Source organism: Mustela putorius, unplaced genomic scaffold (genome assembly GCF_011764305.1).
Source record: "Mustela putorius furo isolate JIRA1106 unplaced genomic scaffold, ASM1176430v1.1 tig00003845_pilon_pilon_pilon, whole genome shotgun sequence".
Taxonomy (NCBI): domain Eukaryota; kingdom Metazoa; phylum Chordata; class Mammalia; order Carnivora; family Mustelidae; genus Mustela; species Mustela putorius.
Window position 1 is genome coordinate 37,442,313 of NW_025421998.1, and position 17,855 is coordinate 37,460,167.

Sequence of the window (17,855 nt, forward strand, 5' to 3'; positions counted from 1 at the left end):
AACACTACAAGCCCCTTAGCGCAGTGGCAGCCGCTCTCCAGGCTACCACTGCACACCTGATGGGGATCTGCCTCCGGAGCTTGCGCCCCTGGGGACGTAGGTGCGCCTCATTGCACTTGGAGTTGTGAGATGGTGGGACGTGCCCTAGCGGACAGAATTCAAAGAGTAGGACCTTAAGAAAAGCAAAGCAAGCAAGAAATTGACCTTTCAGAATTGTCGTGGTGAAATTGACATTGTGTCCTTTTTTTTAAATGTTTATTCTAGGGTGATCCTGGCAAACCCGGTGAGAAAGGTCACGCTGGCCTTGCTGGTGCACGGGTAGGTGCTGACTTTGCATATCTGCCCACACGTAGCTTTCCCTCTGGAAACACCTGTCCTCTGAGGCCATCTGATAGAATTCTGTCCTTGTCTTTGCAAAATGGCATCCCCAAAGACCCTTTTATAGTCCCAGAATATCTTTTTTCTTTTTCGACCACACTTATAAGGCAGTGGAGCGCCAACAAATCAGAATGTATAGTAGGTAAAAATTATTTATGGGCGCATTTAATTTTTATTTAATCTATGATTAAAAAGCTATGCAGATGCTAGTAGCATTCTCTGGCCTTCATAAATTGCCCTCCATCCGTGAACTTCCCACAAGCCATACCAAAAGTTGGCATTTGGGCAGGGGACCCACAGTAAGTCATGCTAAGATGGGACGTGTTGAGAAAGTAATGCATGAGGTTTCGAGTCTTCTTAAACTCACAGGTAATGCTGTACCTCTCTGTGGCCTGTTGTAGGGGGCTCCAGGTCCTGATGGAAACAATGGTGCTCAGGGGCCTCCTGGGCCACAAGTGAGTATTTCTCCCATTCTCGTCCTTTGCTGCCCCAAACGAAGCTTGTCCTCCCAAATGACCGTCTCCTTTTTCCTGTGCAAAAGTTGTCTGGCCAGACAGCAATGGTGGCGTACATCTCTACTTAGGCCCTCTTTACTATTACTTTCAGGGTGTCCAAGGTGGAAAAGGTGAACAAGGTCCCGCTGGTCCTCCAGGCTTCCAGGTAAGTCAACAGAGACAAACAGAATATTGCCTTTGCTCATACTAGCTGGTTGTAAATCCCCAGAGCACTCCCCCGCGCCCCCCACCCCCAGCACAGAGCACGATTTCAGAACTGAAGTAAGGAAGGGTCCACCTTTTCAAGGCAAACTTTTGTGTAACTCCTTAATAACCTAGAATAGTTCGTGATCGTGTCGATATCAGATAGCGTCCAGAAAAAAAAAACAATTATTCGCAAATCCTCTGAATAGAGGCACAAGATTGAGATTTGTGGTCTTTTTCATCTAGGGTCTGCCTGGCCCCGCAGGTACAGCTGGTGAAGTTGGCAAACCAGGAGAAAGGGTGAGTAGAACAAGGGATAGCAGGCTCACGGAAATTTGGGACTTCCCCCCCCCCACCCCCACCCCAGGGAACCTAGGACTGCACTGCAATTATAATATGCAAAAAGAAACTTCGTATTTCATATGTTAATGATAGTGTTCTACTTACATTGGTACTTTGGAGAGAATAAACCCGGTTACTTGCACTGTCTTGGAATAACAACTCCTTTGTTTTAAAGATTGAATGAAACACTGCATTATGAAAGGAAAATATATCAATGAATATTCTGCTTAATAGCCTTACTTTTTGTCTTGTTCTTGGTAATGTTAACATGCAAATTATTTCCTTTCCCATAGTGAAAAAGTAAATGCACTGCTTTTCCACCAAACTAGACCCTGAAAAATTGCATTTAATGTTTTTCTTGGCATTCAGACATGACACTTCTAGCCACAATCAGGGCAGGAGTTCTGAGTCATTTTCTCTGGTAATTGTGATGAATGTGCCTCAATTCAGTTACATTCTGTGGCCTGGTCTCCTTTGTCAACAGTGGGGCACATTAAGGAGACAGCTGGTCAGTAATAAAGGAGATACACTTGGGTATACGATTAACTAGGTAATGTGCAGAATATGATCATTTCTATTAAGAAAGCAGTCTGTTATATAACTAAAAATAGGCAATGTCTGATATTGTTCATCATTATTTATCATATTATAAAATGAGATAAATTGTTTTAAAGTAATAAGCTAAGTAATGGAAACTTAAATTTTCTGATACCAGGTTCTTGCATAGAAATATCCTTGATATCAGTGGAATTCTCACTTTTTGTATCTGTCCGTATACAACTGAAAATTCTCTTGTTCCTAATAGCGCTGTACTTTTACACACTCAGGGAGCTAGAGCCTAGCTGGCTTTGTTTAGCTATTTCAAAAGCTATCTAAATATCTTAATCCTAAATGGATTTCAAGAACATAGATACATTTCATGATTTATTTCTATATCATATTCTGCCTAGGGTCTCCCTGGTGAATTTGGTCTCCCTGGTCCTGCTGGCCCAAGAGTAAGTATTATTTAATTTACTTTCATAAACTTCAGTCAAGGTATTTTTAAAATGAGTAGTGCTTTCTCTTAAAAGCTACTGATCTTGCAACAAGTTCCTGACACTCTTCTGTACTCCAACATAATCTGTAGAGAACATTTGATTTCTAAATTGAAAGTAGACTTTTTAATTTAATTACTCCTATTTTGCAGCCCCAAACCACACAGTTCTAAGAAACATAAATGAGCTAATATATGTATTCTATTCAGTTATTTATATAGACAAGTTATATTTATGAAAGTGGCTCAAACTGAGCCAAGGAAAAGTAATATCTTACTAAGATTTTAAGTCACTTTTGCAATGTGCATTGATGTTCAAAGTCTAAAGCAGAAATCATGAATCAGCTCTTATTTTAAAAAAATAGATTTAATTTGTGTGTGGTCATTAGAATAACTGGAATGATGAGTCTGCCCCAACCATAATTATAACAAGGGCCTTTGAAACAGTTGCAATGTGGACTACATACATGTTAAATATTCTGGCCCGTGGAGTACCCTGTCATGGTGAGGCTGACATGCAATTGGGACAAATGTAGATTGACAGGTAGAGAGATTGATATACACATGCAGACACACATACACATGTATATCCTGTTAAATATTTTGTTACACTGCTAATGCATAAGATTACAAAAGGGAGGGTGGGTATGAGTATATCTAATCCTATCTACACCTTGCATTGCTCTTCTAAAATGACACAGTCTTTCCCTATGACTACCATGCATAACTGGCATTTATTTTTACCTATGGATCTATTACAAAAAAAACAAAACAAAAAAACAAACAAACAAAAAAAAAAAAACGAGTTCCAAGTTTGAATATTCTAGAAGAAAAACATTTAGGAGTTGTAGCCCCCGAATATTAAAGCTGAATGAAACTTTAGAGATTATCTCATCCCCTCCATTCATTTTTTTTTATTTTTTATTTTCAGCATAACAGTATTCATTATTTTTGCACCACACCCAGTGCTCCATGCAATCTGTGCCCTCTCCAATACCCACCACCTGGTACCCCAACCTCCCACCACCCCCCCCGCCCCTTCACAACCCTCAGATCCATTCATTTTGCTTAGTAGAGAAATTAAGGAAAAGTAGTTATAATTTTATAATGGCAGAAATAGGATTCAACGGCTTAAAAAGTAAGAACTCTGATGTGTAAAATGGAATCTCTGAAAGCGATGAAGAGTGCAACAGTTTAATTTCTCTCTCTCTCTCTCTCTCTCTTTCTCTCTTTCTCTCTCGCAGGGGGAGCGTGGGCCCCCTGGAGAAAGTGGTGCTGCTGGTCCTTCTGGTCCTATTGGAAGCCGAGGTCCTTCTGGACCTCCTGGGCCCGATGGAAATAAGGTAAAATTTTCTGTTCTCTATTGCTGCTTTGGCCCAGTATGCTCTAGAGTAACGAGATTATTTACAACAGGAAATGAATTGTTTTTCAGGTTTTTTTTTTTCTAATTTCCTACTCCGTAAGGATTTCCATCTCAGTAAATGACAATCTGATTCCAGTGGACCTGAATTAGTGTAGAGGAAGGGAAGTCCCAGTCTTCTACAGCCATGAATGAGTTAGTATGGTTCTTACTCTCACATCATTGTGCTCCGAACACTTGGATTTTAATCTAGAAACATCGCAAACAATTGGACCCTATTTTTAAGAACAAAGTTTCACCTTCTCCTACTTCAGAGAGAAAAATTTCCAGAGGTGGTCTAAGTTTTCATGAGGAACGTATTGGACAATACGTTCATCTCCCAGACAGAAGCTTGACAAGCTGGGTTTCAAACCGGAATCTGGTTTGCATTTTAAAATAGGTGGAATGACACGTTTCTAAAAAATGGATTACTTTGACCACAGTAAAGAGAAGGCAATTCCTGTGACTCCTGATGGAGTGACACTTATGGGGGGGGGGGGCAAAGATTATTAAAAAAGCTATTTGGAGAGGTGGAAGGATATTAGAAAAAAAGCTAAGAGGGAGAGAGGAAACGGGAAAGAAAACCTGGTCCAGAGGACAGTACTCTCGGTTTTCTCTTAGAAGTTAGTCAATAGGTCTGAAGTACATGGAATTGTAGGGTCTTTATATAAAGTGGGAGCTTGTACTCCCTGCTCTTAAGGAGATTCAAATGTAAACATCTCCCCAGCTGACGAGGTTTCTCTCCATATCGCCTGCGTGGGCTGAGCGACTTATCCTTGAGAAAGGTTTGTGGGCCAACATTTTTCACTCTGCGCGTCCTATTGTCCGGGCCTCCCCTTTTCCATGGCTGCCTGCCTGCCTGAAGAGGATCGGGAGCAGGTTAGAGAAAGCTCACGGCCACCCACTCCCACTTCTCTTCAGCCACCCCGTCATTAATCGCGTCTCCCGCGGTTACAGCCTCCCTGCTTTTCAATGGCCCTCCTTTGTGTCTCTAAGCAGGCAAGAATGCGACCTATTAAATGTTGAAATTGGAATCCTTCAAGAGTTCGAGTTTCATTTTCTTTTCTTGCCGCTGACATAATTGATTTCACGTGTGTTTGATTCCAGGGTGAGCCTGGTGTGCTGGGTGCTCCGGGCACGGCGGGTCCGTCTGGTCCTGGCGGGCTCCCAGGAGAGAGGGGCGCTGCCGGCGTCCCCGGAGGCAAGGGAGAAAAGGTACCCTCTCTCTGTTGCACCTTAACTCGTGCTGTTGAGGAACTCGAGCCAAGCAGGCCGCCCAGGGCTGCCTGGTATTTTGTTGGGTTTTTTTTTTTAAAACAGTTCCTGGGAGGTGGTCTGCTAGAGTTTTGAGACCTCTCTCTACACACTTCCCTCTGCCACCTAGCACCTACGCATTTCTAAACTCACTAATCTGGCAAAATTCCTTGCTACCATGGAATTTCACGCAAACAGATGGTGTTGAGTAATACATGAGGCTCATTTTAATGCCACTAACAATAATGCCTCATCCTGCCCTAATTAATGGGAAGACGCTATATTGAACAGCTGTCAGCCGTGCTGCTGCATTAGTTACGCCGTAAGAGCGATCGGGCACCGAGGCCCATTGTGATGTCGCCTTAGAATTCTGTCCACGTGAATGTGTACCTTGCTTGATTATGCTGCAGGGGAGAGTATGGAAATTAGAAAAGAATATATTTCACGATAATCTGGAGAGGGCCCTGAATTATTTTTCCCTTACGTTTTTTTTTCCCCCTCATTCCACAACCTAAAGAAGGGTAGGGTCTCAAGACGTGACTAAATGTTACAGGACTAGAGGTGTGTGGGATTTTCTGTAAAAGCACTGCGGATTCGTTTTGATCCAAAAATTGGGCCGGAAAACCAAAAGTTGCTCTTGCTTTATACTTTCAGGGTGAAACTGGTCTCAGAGGTGAAGTTGGTAACCCAGGCCGAGATGGTGCCCGTGTGAGTAGTGTTGTTGTTTGTACTCAGACTGTTGTTGTGTTTCCACTTCATTCGGTTTGAGTTGAGCAGCTTTCCAAGCCAGAACTTACGAAAGGAGGACCCGGGTTTAGTTAGAATCTTCCTTTCCTTCCTGGGTCTATGTACAGTAGGATCATTTAACATATTCCAAAAGAAAGACTGAACAGAAGTTATCCCTTTGAAAAGCATAACCTGAATGACTTTCTACCTTCCTCAGTGTTAACTCTACTGAGTACAAACTATACACCAGAAGCTCTAGGTTTAATAGAACGTTAAGTGATTATTATAGGACTTTGGAAAAAGACCAGTAACACCTGCATTTTAAGAAGCCAGAACCTCACCCAAGGTGCCGTTTATTCAAATATGTGTCCTAAGAATTTATCCCTCCAAGAGCAGCCCCCGTGATTAGCTGTTAATGCCATGGAGAGGCCAAAGATCATGCCATGGAGGGATAATAACCCTCCCTGGAGAGTTGGCAACGTGGCTCTTCCAGGCCACTGGCTGTGGTTCTTCACCTCACTCCCTCAGAGCTGACACCTCCCTCTGGCACACTGAAAGTCGTCCTTTCTCTGAATCCCCTAGCCCTGGTGGTTTCAAACAAGGCTGCTCATTGGCTGCTCTCCAGGAAGCCTGCCAAGAGCAGCGAGTTCAGATCTCTCCAATTCCTAACGTGCCCTTGACTTCCACATTCCTGTCACCTTGATCACTGGGGTGCTTTCCTCCCGAGAGCTGCTTCTAATGGTTTTGATAATTAGAACTGAAGTGCATCAAAAGCTTTCTCCATGTCCATCCCGAGTGTGCAGTGACAGCATTCGGTCACGGTCTGAGCACAGCGAGGGGAAATGGCAGGGGTCACCTTTGATGGCCTAGGGGTGTAATTAATAAGATATGTTTCTTTTCGGTGCTAGGGTGCTCCTGGTGCTGTAGGTGCCCCTGGTCCCGCGGGAGCCACTGGTGACCGGGTAAGCATGCATTCTCATGGAGTCACGGCTCTGGGAGCCACTAGCAGCTTCGGCAGGTTTGCTGTCTGCCCCCACCCTAGAGAGCCCCCGCAACTCATTTTTAAGGCTTGGTGTAGAGCCTACTTATTTAAAAACCTATCTGTTGTGATGGGGCCGCAGGAAACAAATGCTGTGTGTTTAAAGTTCTCTTTCCCTTCCTCTACATGTGCCAGCTATCTGATCTATACTTTAATCCCTATCATTTGTTTTAAAGACTTTCCCCATTGCCCATTAACAATATCCTAATGCGCTGAGCCTCCTCAAAGCCTTCAATTGTAAAAAATCAATAAAATACATAGTGTGCCCATTTCACATCGAACGGTCCACTTAAAATAGACCTTATTTATTGTACTGCACAGATTGCAGCAAATAGATCAGCTCTGTGTCCATCTAAAAATTAAAATGTCCTCCTCCTCATATTGTGGGCACTGATTTATAGTGTTTTTATGACCAATACCACTTCCCCCCCAAAATGAATACAATATGAAGCACAGTAAGAATCCATTTTATCTTACTCCCTGAGATGCGCATTGATTTTCTCTTCGGACACAACTGCAAGTTCTGCTCTCCACCACCGGTCCTCTCCTTACCGCCTCTGGGAGCACGGATGTGACAAACTCCTCTTTGGTCCCATTATAGGGGGAAGCCGGTCCTGCTGGTCCTGCTGGTCCTGCTGGTCCCCGAGGCAGCCCTGTAAGTGGAAACCTGGGTCATCCGGGACACTCCTAACTTTTCGACCCTAATGAACCTAAGACTGCTGCACCATTCTTAATCTCCCTTCCCCCCACCCAGGGTGAACGTGGTGAGGTCGGTCCCGCTGGCCCCAATGGATTTGCCGGTCCTGCTGTGAGTATGCTAGGACGCAACTTAATCTGAAAACCTCCTCAAGCTGGCGAGTAGAGTGAGCTGGGACGCCTGGACACAACTCTTCCTCTCTCACAGGGTGCTGCTGGTCAACCTGGAGCTAAAGGAGAGCGAGGAACCAAAGGGCCCAAGGGTGAAAACGGTCCTGTTGGTCCCACAGGCCCTGTCGGATCCGCTGGCCCCTCTGTAAGTTGAGTTCACTGTAGTCGACATGGCCTGTGTCATTACCCGTGAACTCTTGCAATTCAGCATAGGTCAATCAAGTCCCTGCTGTGTACCAGGGACATACTGGATAGAAGATGATTTAAAAAATAAGAACTAATGTTGGCATTCCACTTTATACTTTGTGAAGTTTCATAAACATCATCTCCTCTTACTTCTTTAGTATAACCCATGAGGGTGGTCGAACTGAAGCAACGACATTTATTTCATGACACAGATGATCATCATTTTTAATTTCTGAATTGGTCTCTAATAGACATGGGAATGATTACCTTTGAAGAAAAAAAGCAACATTTATAGGAAATGTCTTGTGACCACACCCCATGTCTTTCTGGTTTGTTTCCATTTAGGGTCCAAATGGTCCCCCTGGTCCTGCTGGAAGTCGTGGTGATGGTGGTCCCCCTGTGAGTATTTCAAGGGACTCTGATAACATGTCTATGTTATCAGAATCTATTAAAACAACTTGAAAGTTTGGAGATTTTTGGTTAATTCTGAACTATACTCAGGAGACTCTTGAGATCCAGGTTCACTTTTTTTCAGAGGAATTCTGATACTGAAGTTAGATCGTGGGTTACTAATCCCAACTGGAACTCATGTAGTGCATGTTGCTACCGCCTCACCTAAGGTGATAACCAAAGTTAACCCCAGGTTGTTGAATTGTGAAATGGTTAAAAATAATTTCTCTGGTACCCCCTGTCCTTTTGCTGATGCCCCCCCTTCTCCTGCCTGACCATGCCCTTTCTCTGACCTGCCCAGTGCTGTTACACTGACTCCTTCAGGACCCGAACCTCCCTAGGAATGAGCCGCACTCACTCTTTCCTGCTCTCACTGGACCATAGTTAATACTCTTGGGTCTGTTCTTGTACCTTCCTCTGGAAACAAAAGTACTTCTCCAGTGTTCATTTCTTTCGTACCCAGCCAGGTGGTTAAGATAGCGTGGTATAAGACATTACACATCAATGTGTAATAATGGCATGGTGTCTTGTCTTCTTGTTCTTAGAAGCGTCAGGTTATATGGTAGCATTTCAAAAAGGACCATCAGAGCCTTAATGCAAAATATGGGTGTTGCGACAGGGGCGTGTTGCTGGAGGGAGATGCAGACATGGATGTCTTCGGAGTCCTTGTTAAATAATACCCTGTATGAGGCTGCCCTACGTGCTCCTTGGTCCGTCCTCGGTCACGTGTATTAAGGCTTGGCCAGAGGAGAGATTTCCATCTTACCCAGATCCCTAGAGTTGGTGTTGATTGTAGAACTTGAATGTGCTTGCTTCTTAGGGCGCTACTGGCTTCCCTGGTGCTGCTGGACGGACTGGTCCTCCTGGGCCCTCTGTAAGTAAATCACTTCAAAATATGTCATATACTCTAGCCAAAAGGCCTTGTTTCTAGTAAGAAACTGACAAGAAACTCTCTGGAAACCTGCTACTAATATTTTGCTATTACTTTTCTGGTCTGAAATCAGTTTTCCTGAAACATTAAGGCAAAACCATCACAGATTATATTTTATAAGATTAGCTTAAGAGGCTTTTATTCATGTGAACACAAGTCCCCTTTTAGGGGCATGGTCTCTTCGTTAAAAATTAAAAAAACAGAACAGTTTTAGTCACATATCAGATATTTCTATATCTAATTACCCTTTATGGCCAACATTCTGCCTCCGTTGTTAAGGTATAATTGTTCCTGAATTTAAAGGTGGTTTGGCCTCTAATTTAATTCTGATTCAGACTCTCCTGTCAGGACTCAAGAGAATTTAATTAATTACCAAGGATTAAGTCTTCCGGTTAAGGTTTCAGGGAAAAAAAATAGCAAAGATGTTGATTTCTTGGAATCCTTTTACAGGTTCATAACAGAAAAATCTTCATTCCCTGTAGGCATTTAATTAAACCTAGTTGAGAGCATATCTGATTCCTCAATTATGAACAAAATGCCAGTATTGGTTTTCTTCAAAAAGAAATGAGCAGAGTCCTCCCAAACCCAAAGTCCCATTCATTTAGGACCCACTCATCTCACTCTCCAGAGTTCTCATTCCAAGATGCCAGGGGCCTGGTAGCACAGCATTTCTTCTCCTCACAGACATCTGCCGCAGCCTCGAACGCAATTAGTCACCTTCTCCCAGCCTTGGGAGGAGGAGGACAGGGAGTTGCTTCTCTCCATTAGAGGGAATGTGACAGAGCCTCAGCAGGGCCCCGGAATGGCCAGGATATCATTTTGTTGCTTTCATCTATTTGCATCTTCCTCTCTAGAACCTCAGCATCTCTCTCCTGGGTCGGCAACCATTAACAGAATAAATGACTCAGTCATTTGCTCACAGGGTATCACTGGCCCTCCTGGTCCCCCTGGTGCTGCTGGTAAAGAAGGACTCCGTGGGCCTCGGGGTGACCAAGGTCCAGTAGGCCGAACGGGAGAAACCGGTGCACATGGTCCCCCCGGCTTTGCCGGCGAGAAGGGTCCCTCTGGAGAGCCTGGTACCGCTGTAAGTGATTTTAAGCTCTTCTCTGGTAATACCTCATACTGAATTGCAGTAAAGCCTTTACACAGATCTTCAGGTGGCGTATATCTGTTGATGAGTATGGTAGGCTTTCATGGAGAGCTCAGTCGAGCCAGGAAATCTGTCCAGCACATACTGAGCTGTCAGAGCTCTGGCAGTTGCTTAGAAGGCACTAGACGGGGATGACGATAAATGAAGGAACTCACTGTTTGATCAGAATGGCACCTCACTGGTCCTGGGATTAGAGCAGAATCCCACTGCCATGGCCATCCTATTGTAAACGAATCAATCTCCCTAAGCTACTGATGTCTTAAACACGCCACGTCTGGTATTATCGTTACTCGGAAATGTGCCTTTACGAGACTGGGTTCAGTTAGAGGCCAAGGTCAAAACTTGCTTCTTGGCATAGATTCTGTAAAAAGTCCATTGCTCTACCCCAGGTGGCTTCGTTAATCTCGGTCACATTTTTCACTCTTGTCCCATTGGTCTCAGGGAGGAACCAGGTACAAAGAAATATACTTGCCAAGCCAAACTGTATTACCACCTCATGGCTCCCCAGTGATAGTATCTTTCCTCTTTTTCAGGGCCCTCCTGGCACCCCAGGTCCTCAAGGGCTCCTTGGTGCTCCTGGCATTCTGGGTCTCCCAGGCTCTCGAGGTGAACGTGGTCTACCAGGTGTTTCTGGATCTGTGGTGAGTGTTTGACACCATTCTTCTTCTCATTAACATAATAAAAGATTTTAAAAGCTGCCACTTCAGATGTGACAGATTGATCACTGAATAACTCCACTTAAGATTTTTTATTCATGGCATTTTCTTTATACAGATCACATGTCACTTATCTGAGAAGCTTTAATACCACCTTCCTTAGACACACGCTATAAAGATACAGCTTAACATTATGCAGAATGATTTTTCTTCTTTTTACATGCTTAAGAACTATATAAGCTCTAATTGCATTTACTCCTCTGCAGCATGAAATGCTGGCATCATTTATCCTGTAGGAAGACTGAAACTCTGAAGTTCTGAATCATTCCATTAAATCTGATACATGACAGCAACTAGGAATCCTCTCATCTCCATAAACTCTCTCAACTTTGTGAATTCATTTCTTTGGCGATATCAGATGCAACCAGGCTCACCTAGTATGGGACAACATTCCAAAATTACACAAAGCTGGCCATCTGAGTGTGGAGGGCGAGGAGAACACGAATGATGCTTCTTGCCATTCTGTGGCCCATTCCCTCACTGCACTTTCTCTTTTCCAGCTGGTATCTCCTAGCCGGGATTGTGCTGGGAGGGTGAGATTTGCACTCAGTCCAACAAGAGGAATGTTTCGTCTTCTTTGCCTCTAGGGTGAACCTGGACCTCTCGGCATCGCTGGTCCACCTGGGGCTCGTGGTCCCCCTGGGGCTGTGGGCGCACCTGGAGTCAACGGCGCTCCTGGTGAAGCTGGTCGTGATGTGAGTCTAACACGTGGTCTGGACAATCAAACCCAGCTGTGTTCCACTGTGCACAGCTTCATGTCCTCAGCTGAGTTCCTCTTGTTCCAAGTCTCTGAACAAGACGGTCTGTTTCTCCATGATATCTGTGTCCTGACCATTCCTGCTATTGAAAATATGAAAAATTACTTGGGCCGGGGGGTGGGGGATGGCTCTTTAAAACACGTCTCAGAAAACGAGCCTGGCAAGTTCTAACTGGCAGTCCCAACTGTCGGTCTGACAGGCTGGGAGGGATGAAGACAGGGGAGCTGAACTCTAGGGGCTGGTGAGGTAAAGAGCCTCTCTGAGCACCTTAACTGGTGTGGTATCTTCACAGGGCAACCCTGGGAACGATGGTCCCCCAGGCCGCGACGGTCAACCTGGACACAAGGTCAGCACACCTCTTTGTCTTTCTCCAATTTAAAAGTGACTAGAATCCAGGCCAGCTGGATACTAAACTTCACTTTGCCTCTGGTAGGGAGAGCGCGGTTACCCTGGCAACATTGGTCCCGTTGGCGCTGTGGGCGCACCTGGTCCTCATGGCCCTGTGGGTCCCACTGGCAAACATGGAAACCGTGGTGAACCTGTAAGTTTGTAAATACCAGTCCCTTTGTGCTCTCCTCCTTGGAGGCTTCACTCTGACCTCCCCACACTCGGGAACTGTGGGGCTTTAGCCGGGGGAGGAGGGTGGTGGGTGGGATTGGGCTTGGCTGACCCGTTTGGTTTTGCTTCTCCAATTTGCAGGGTCCTGCTGGTTCTGTGGGTCCTGTCGGTGCTGCTGGTCCAAGAGGTCCTAGTGTAAGTACATGGTGAAGATTTCTTCACAGATTAACATTTAAGGAAACTCAGTCCAGACTGTCCATGAAAAAAATAATGTATAGGCTAGACTTCATATTTTTCAAAAAATTCAGTCCATGTAGAGAATTGCTACAACTAGCTTCTAAGTCTCTTCTATTCCAGATCTCCTCTGCCTGTTTGTATTAAATAATCACAAAAATCCAGCCACTTAAGGGAGGGCTCAACTAAAGCAGATCAGGGGAATGGATGGCTCTAAACACCCATGTGGTTCTCAACCCTCCGCATGTCTTGAGTTCGCTCTGTAAACAGATTAAGCAATGTTTGTGGGAAAGTGTCATTTTCAAAGGAAGGTAAATTGTCTCTGTGCGCCTTTTTCTTTGCAGGGCCCACAAGGCGTTCGAGGTGATAAGGGAGAGCCTGGTGACAAGGGGCCCAGAGGTCTTCCTGGCTTAAAGGGACACAATGGACTGCAAGGTCTTCCTGGTCTTGCTGTAAGTAAAGTGCGCCCTTCCTGCATGTATACGGGTCTTAGATGATCTTCCTCAAATTTTCACTGCTCTTGCTCTAAAATGAACTCCTATTCACTTCCCATTCTCTGGCTGACTTCATCTCACAGAGATAATGCTATTTCATCCCAACACAGAAAGGTGCGGGTTAAGGGAGATTGAAATATACATATATTAAAATCTCCTGGCAACAATGTCCTTCAACCCCACTTAAAATAAATATAATTAGAGGAATGACTAATATGGCACAGCTGAAATAGCTTGTAGAAAAAATATAATTGAATATAATAGACATAATGGGAGAAAAGAGCCCCATTTTACATTTTCAATTTTCTCAATTCAGAGTCCATTGAAACTAAAGTTTTCCATTCAATTAAAAAAAAAATCTGTTTGTCGGCAAGTGTTCTGAAAGTGTGATTTTTCCTGTCCTCTCTTTCAAGGGTCAACATGGCGATCAAGGTGCACCTGGTTCTGTGGGTCCTGCCGGTCCTAGGGTAGGTCAACCTAAAAGACCTTGGTCTCTGAAAAGGAGCTTATGGCAGGGAGGGAGGCCCAGGCTTCTCCTTCCTTGTGGGGTTTTTACTGACTCACTCAGACTTGGTGTCCTTCTTCCCTAGGGCCCTGCTGGTCCTTCCGGCCCCGCTGGCAAAGACGGCCGCACTGGACATCCTGGTACAGTCGGACCTGCTGGCATCCGTGGCTCTCAGGGGAGCCAAGGTCCTGCTGTAAGTACTGTTCCATGAAATAATAAAGAGCATCACGGGCCTGAGAAATATTCTCTTCAGACTAGCCCAAGACGGCTGTGACCACACATTGAAGTAATTCCCCCCCTCTTCCATATGTTTAGTTCTAAACTGTGTAAAGATCATACAGAAGGAGCTGTACAGTCCCTGCAAGTATGCCTGGGATCAAGTTACTCTTTTTTACTTATTAGAATGTGCTTGTGTGTAATACTCAGCTGAAAATTTGCTGTCACTGATATCTCTCATTGAAACCTCCAAATATGAAACCTCCTCTTTCTTGCTCTCACCTTTGCAGGGCCCTCCTGGTCCCCCCGGTCCTCCTGGCCCTCCCGGCCCAAGCGGTGGTGGCTATGACTTTGGTTACGAAGGGGACTTCTACAGGGCTGACCAGCCTCGCTCACCACCTTCTCTCAGACCCAAGGATTATGAAGTTGATGCTACTCTGAAATCCCTCAACAACCAGATCGAGACCCTTCTTACCCCTGAAGGCTCAAGGAAGAACCCAGCTCGCACATGCCGTGACTTGAGACTCAGCCACCCAGAGTGGAGCAGCGGTAAGTCAGGATGTCCAAGCCGGACCAGCCCTTCTCACAAGCTGGGCTTTGCGAAGTCCATTCCCATGCACATTTACAGTGAAAAATTTGGGGGTAAAAATTGCATTATCTGGAATCATACCTAATTAATAAGGCCTTTTCCTCTCCCAGCCAGCATCTAGTCCCAGGCTCCTCTTCATATATATTTTTGCCTTTTTTGTGATAATACACTCTGATTTGATTTTTCATGGAGGAGAGGAGAGGAGGAACTATCTAATCCTAAAAATAGCCATCCTCTTCCTCTTAAATGTGGGGTACACAGTGTTACTTATGGGAATTAAAATCTTTCTCTACTAATCATTAGAACCTATGCTCTAGTCAAGGAGAGGCTTTCTGAGCTGGGTTTTTGGTTTTTTTTTTTTTTTAAAGGTTACTACTGGATTGACCCTAACCAAGGATGCACTATGGATGCTATCAAAGTATACTGTGATTTCTCTACTGGTGAAACCTGCATCCAGGCTCAACCTGAAAACATCCCAGTCAAGAACTGGTACAGAAATTCCAAGGTCAGGAAGCATACCTGGTTAGGAGAAACTATCAATGGTGGTACCCAGGTGAGGAAACTTACAAACACTCCTTCTCTCCTAACTAAAGAATATTAAAGTTGTTCATTGTTTAATGATCTGCACTTTAATCCTTTACCAAAATGGGGTTATTAAAAAGAACCTGCTCTCTTCTTGGGTTTTGGTTCTGTGATGGACTGCACACTAAAGATGGAGTGACTGGACATATCCAAGACAATCTAGAGTTATTATTTAAATTGGACTTACCTGATAATCACTGGAGAAACTAATGCCATTCAGCATGAGGCAGTGCCAGCCCGCATACTACATATGCCCATGCCTGTGTAGTCTCAGGACATGTGCTCTTCTGAATTTTTAGTCAAATGTCTTCACCAACTTTATTGAATGCCTACTGGTGGGAAACAGAAAAAGAAAGAGGTCTGACTCTATCTCCTTGCTCCCTTATTCTAAAGAAGAAACATACACATAAAGGCTAAAGGCTTATCTAAAACAGGTGCCTTTTTGAGATCATCTTGCCTCAGCCTGGTAGTTGCTGTGTGCCTTCTAGGGAACTAATATTGCACAGACAAGGGAATTGAGTTTCCTTTGTAGAAGCATCCTTTCCCCAAGGTTCAGATCTGAGTCCATCATTTCTCCCTACAGCAGCCTTTTTCTCCCCCATCTCTTTTTTGACTCTTAGTAGCTGAGTCCCTCTCCACTTAACTAGCATTTCTTATTATCTGTAGTTTGAGTATAACACTGAAGGAGTAACCACCAAGGAAATGGCCACTCAACTCGCCTTCATGCGCCTCCTGGCCAACCATGCCTCTCAGAACATCACCTACCACTGCAAGAACAGCATTGCCTACATGGATGCGGAGACTGGCGACCTGAAAAAGGCTGTTGTTCTGCAAGGCTCCAATGACGTTGAACTGGTTGCCCAGGGCAACAGCAGGTTCACCTACACTGTGCTTGTGGACGGCTGCTCTGTAAGTCATAGCAACATCTGGGGAAAGGGGGGGCTGCAGTTCTAGCTCAGACCACTGCATGAACAGGTGAATGAGAGACCTACCTTATTCAATCCATTTTCATAAGTGTATTTATTTAAATTCACATGGCAATTCCAGGGGAATTCTTATCGGATCTTGCCTTCGGAAATTCTCTGAAAAGCTGAACTACATACCATGGCTGTGCATTAGCAGTTTTTCTTTAAACATGAGTTGGTTAAATGATGAGGGCTTCCTGGAACTTAAAATTACTTGAGGTTAAAAGGTCCCAAGGTATAATTTATAGTGATATGCACGTTATTTGAGTTAATATTGTCTGCATATAATTTGTTTCTATACTATGCTATACATTGAAGAAAAATGAAAATTTACTCACAACACACCCACCCAGCTCTCCCTACCGAGACACACACCCCTCAAAAATGATACTGTAGCAATAAACCTACTTGGAATATGTAAAGACACCCCTGATGCTTCTGTTTCAAAGATGAACATGATGATCTGGGACACACTTCATAATGAACACGCCCCAAAGTGGTTTTTAACTATCTCGTAGTGCTACATTATTTATATAAATACACACACACACATATTTATATATATACACATGTGTATATATAAAAATATATGTTACATAAACACATCTACATATATATACATATTTTTTATATATTCATACACATGTTTTTTTCCTTTTCAAACAGAAAAAGACGAATGAATGGGGAAAGACAATCTTTGAATACAAAACAAATAAGCCATCCCGTCTGCCTATCCTTGATATTGCACCTTTGGACATCGGTGATGCCAACCAAGAATTCAGGGTGGACGTTGGCCCAGTCTGTTTCAAATAAATGAACTCAACCTAAATTAAAAAAAAGAAAAGAAATCTGAAAAAACTTTCTCTCTTTGCCATTTCTTTTTCTTCTTTTCTTAACTGAAAACTGAGTCCTTCCATTTCCTCTGCACATCTACTTGCTTAAATTGTGGGCAAAAGAGAAGGAGGAGGATCGATCAGAGCATAGTGCAATATGATTTCATTCATTCCCTCCCCCACCCCACCCCACCCCACCCCACCCCAAAAAAAAGATTTGGAATTTTTTTTTCAACACTCTTACAACCTGTTGTGGAAAATGTCAACCTTTGTAAGAAAACCAAAATAAAAACTGAAAAATAAAAACCATGAACATTTGCACCACTTGTGGCTTTTGAATATCTTCCACAGAGAAAGGTTTGAAACTACCTCAAAACACTGTCCTGTGAGTGTGATCCACATCATTAGGTGCTGACCTAGACGGAGATGAGCTGAGGTACTTGTTTTGTTTTGTTCAGAATACAAAGGTGCTAATAGTATTTCAGATACTTGAAGACCGTTGATGGTGCTAGAAGAATTTGAGAAGAAATAATCCTCTGTAATGAGTTGTATTGTGTATTCTTTTTTCATCTGATTTAGCATCAGTATTTTACATCTTGCTCCCAAATAAAAGTATGCAGATTACTTGCCCAACCTTGTCCTCTTCTTTAAATTCAGCATTTGTTCTTTGCCAGTCTCATTTTCATCCTCTCCCGTGGTACCAAAAAGAAGCCTTGTTTCTCAGACAAGCAGAAAAATTAAATTGTACACACTATTTTGTATATGTGAGATGTTTAAATAAATTGTGAAAAAAATGAAATAAAGCATGTTTGGTTTTCCAAAAGAAAATACTGAGTAGAATTCCTTGCTTCAATGCTCTTTGTAATATAAATAATGGATTATAGCATCTCTACCAGCCATTAGACTGTTTCTCATTAGGTAGAAACTATGCAAAAAAGGCAATTTGGTACAG

At 43.7% G+C, this 17,855-nt stretch overlaps 1 protein-coding gene across 1 annotated transcript in view; it reads left to right on the forward strand.

The window, feature by feature from the left end:
• Positions 1–17,227, forward strand: part of COL1A2 (collagen type I alpha 2 chain) — a 35,673-nt gene extending 18,446 nt beyond the window's left edge. Inside the window, exons 26-52 of the mRNA XM_004767862.3 lie at positions 265–318; positions 780–833; positions 985–1,038; positions 1,323–1,376; positions 2,369–2,413; positions 3,696–3,794; positions 4,958–5,065; positions 5,759–5,812; positions 6,739–6,792; positions 7,471–7,524; positions 7,624–7,677; positions 7,774–7,881; positions 8,268–8,321; positions 9,193–9,246; positions 10,226–10,387; positions 10,987–11,094; positions 11,757–11,864; positions 12,220–12,273; positions 12,361–12,468; positions 12,627–12,680; positions 13,064–13,171; positions 13,627–13,680; positions 13,804–13,911; positions 14,225–14,483; positions 14,892–15,076; positions 15,772–16,014; positions 16,737–17,227. Coding sequence (XP_004767919.1) covers positions 265–318; positions 780–833; positions 985–1,038; positions 1,323–1,376; positions 2,369–2,413; positions 3,696–3,794; positions 4,958–5,065; positions 5,759–5,812; positions 6,739–6,792; positions 7,471–7,524; positions 7,624–7,677; positions 7,774–7,881; positions 8,268–8,321; positions 9,193–9,246; positions 10,226–10,387; positions 10,987–11,094; positions 11,757–11,864; positions 12,220–12,273; positions 12,361–12,468; positions 12,627–12,680; positions 13,064–13,171; positions 13,627–13,680; positions 13,804–13,911; positions 14,225–14,483; positions 14,892–15,076; positions 15,772–16,014; positions 16,737–16,883 — 2,598 coding nt within the window. The 3' untranslated portion in view covers positions 16,884–17,227. The remainder of the gene's footprint in view (positions 1–264; positions 319–779; positions 834–984; positions 1,039–1,322; positions 1,377–2,368; positions 2,414–3,695; positions 3,795–4,957; positions 5,066–5,758; positions 5,813–6,738; positions 6,793–7,470; positions 7,525–7,623; positions 7,678–7,773; positions 7,882–8,267; positions 8,322–9,192; positions 9,247–10,225; positions 10,388–10,986; positions 11,095–11,756; positions 11,865–12,219; positions 12,274–12,360; positions 12,469–12,626; positions 12,681–13,063; positions 13,172–13,626; positions 13,681–13,803; positions 13,912–14,224; positions 14,484–14,891; positions 15,077–15,771; positions 16,015–16,736) is intronic.
• Positions 17,228–17,855: the final 628 nt, after the last annotated feature.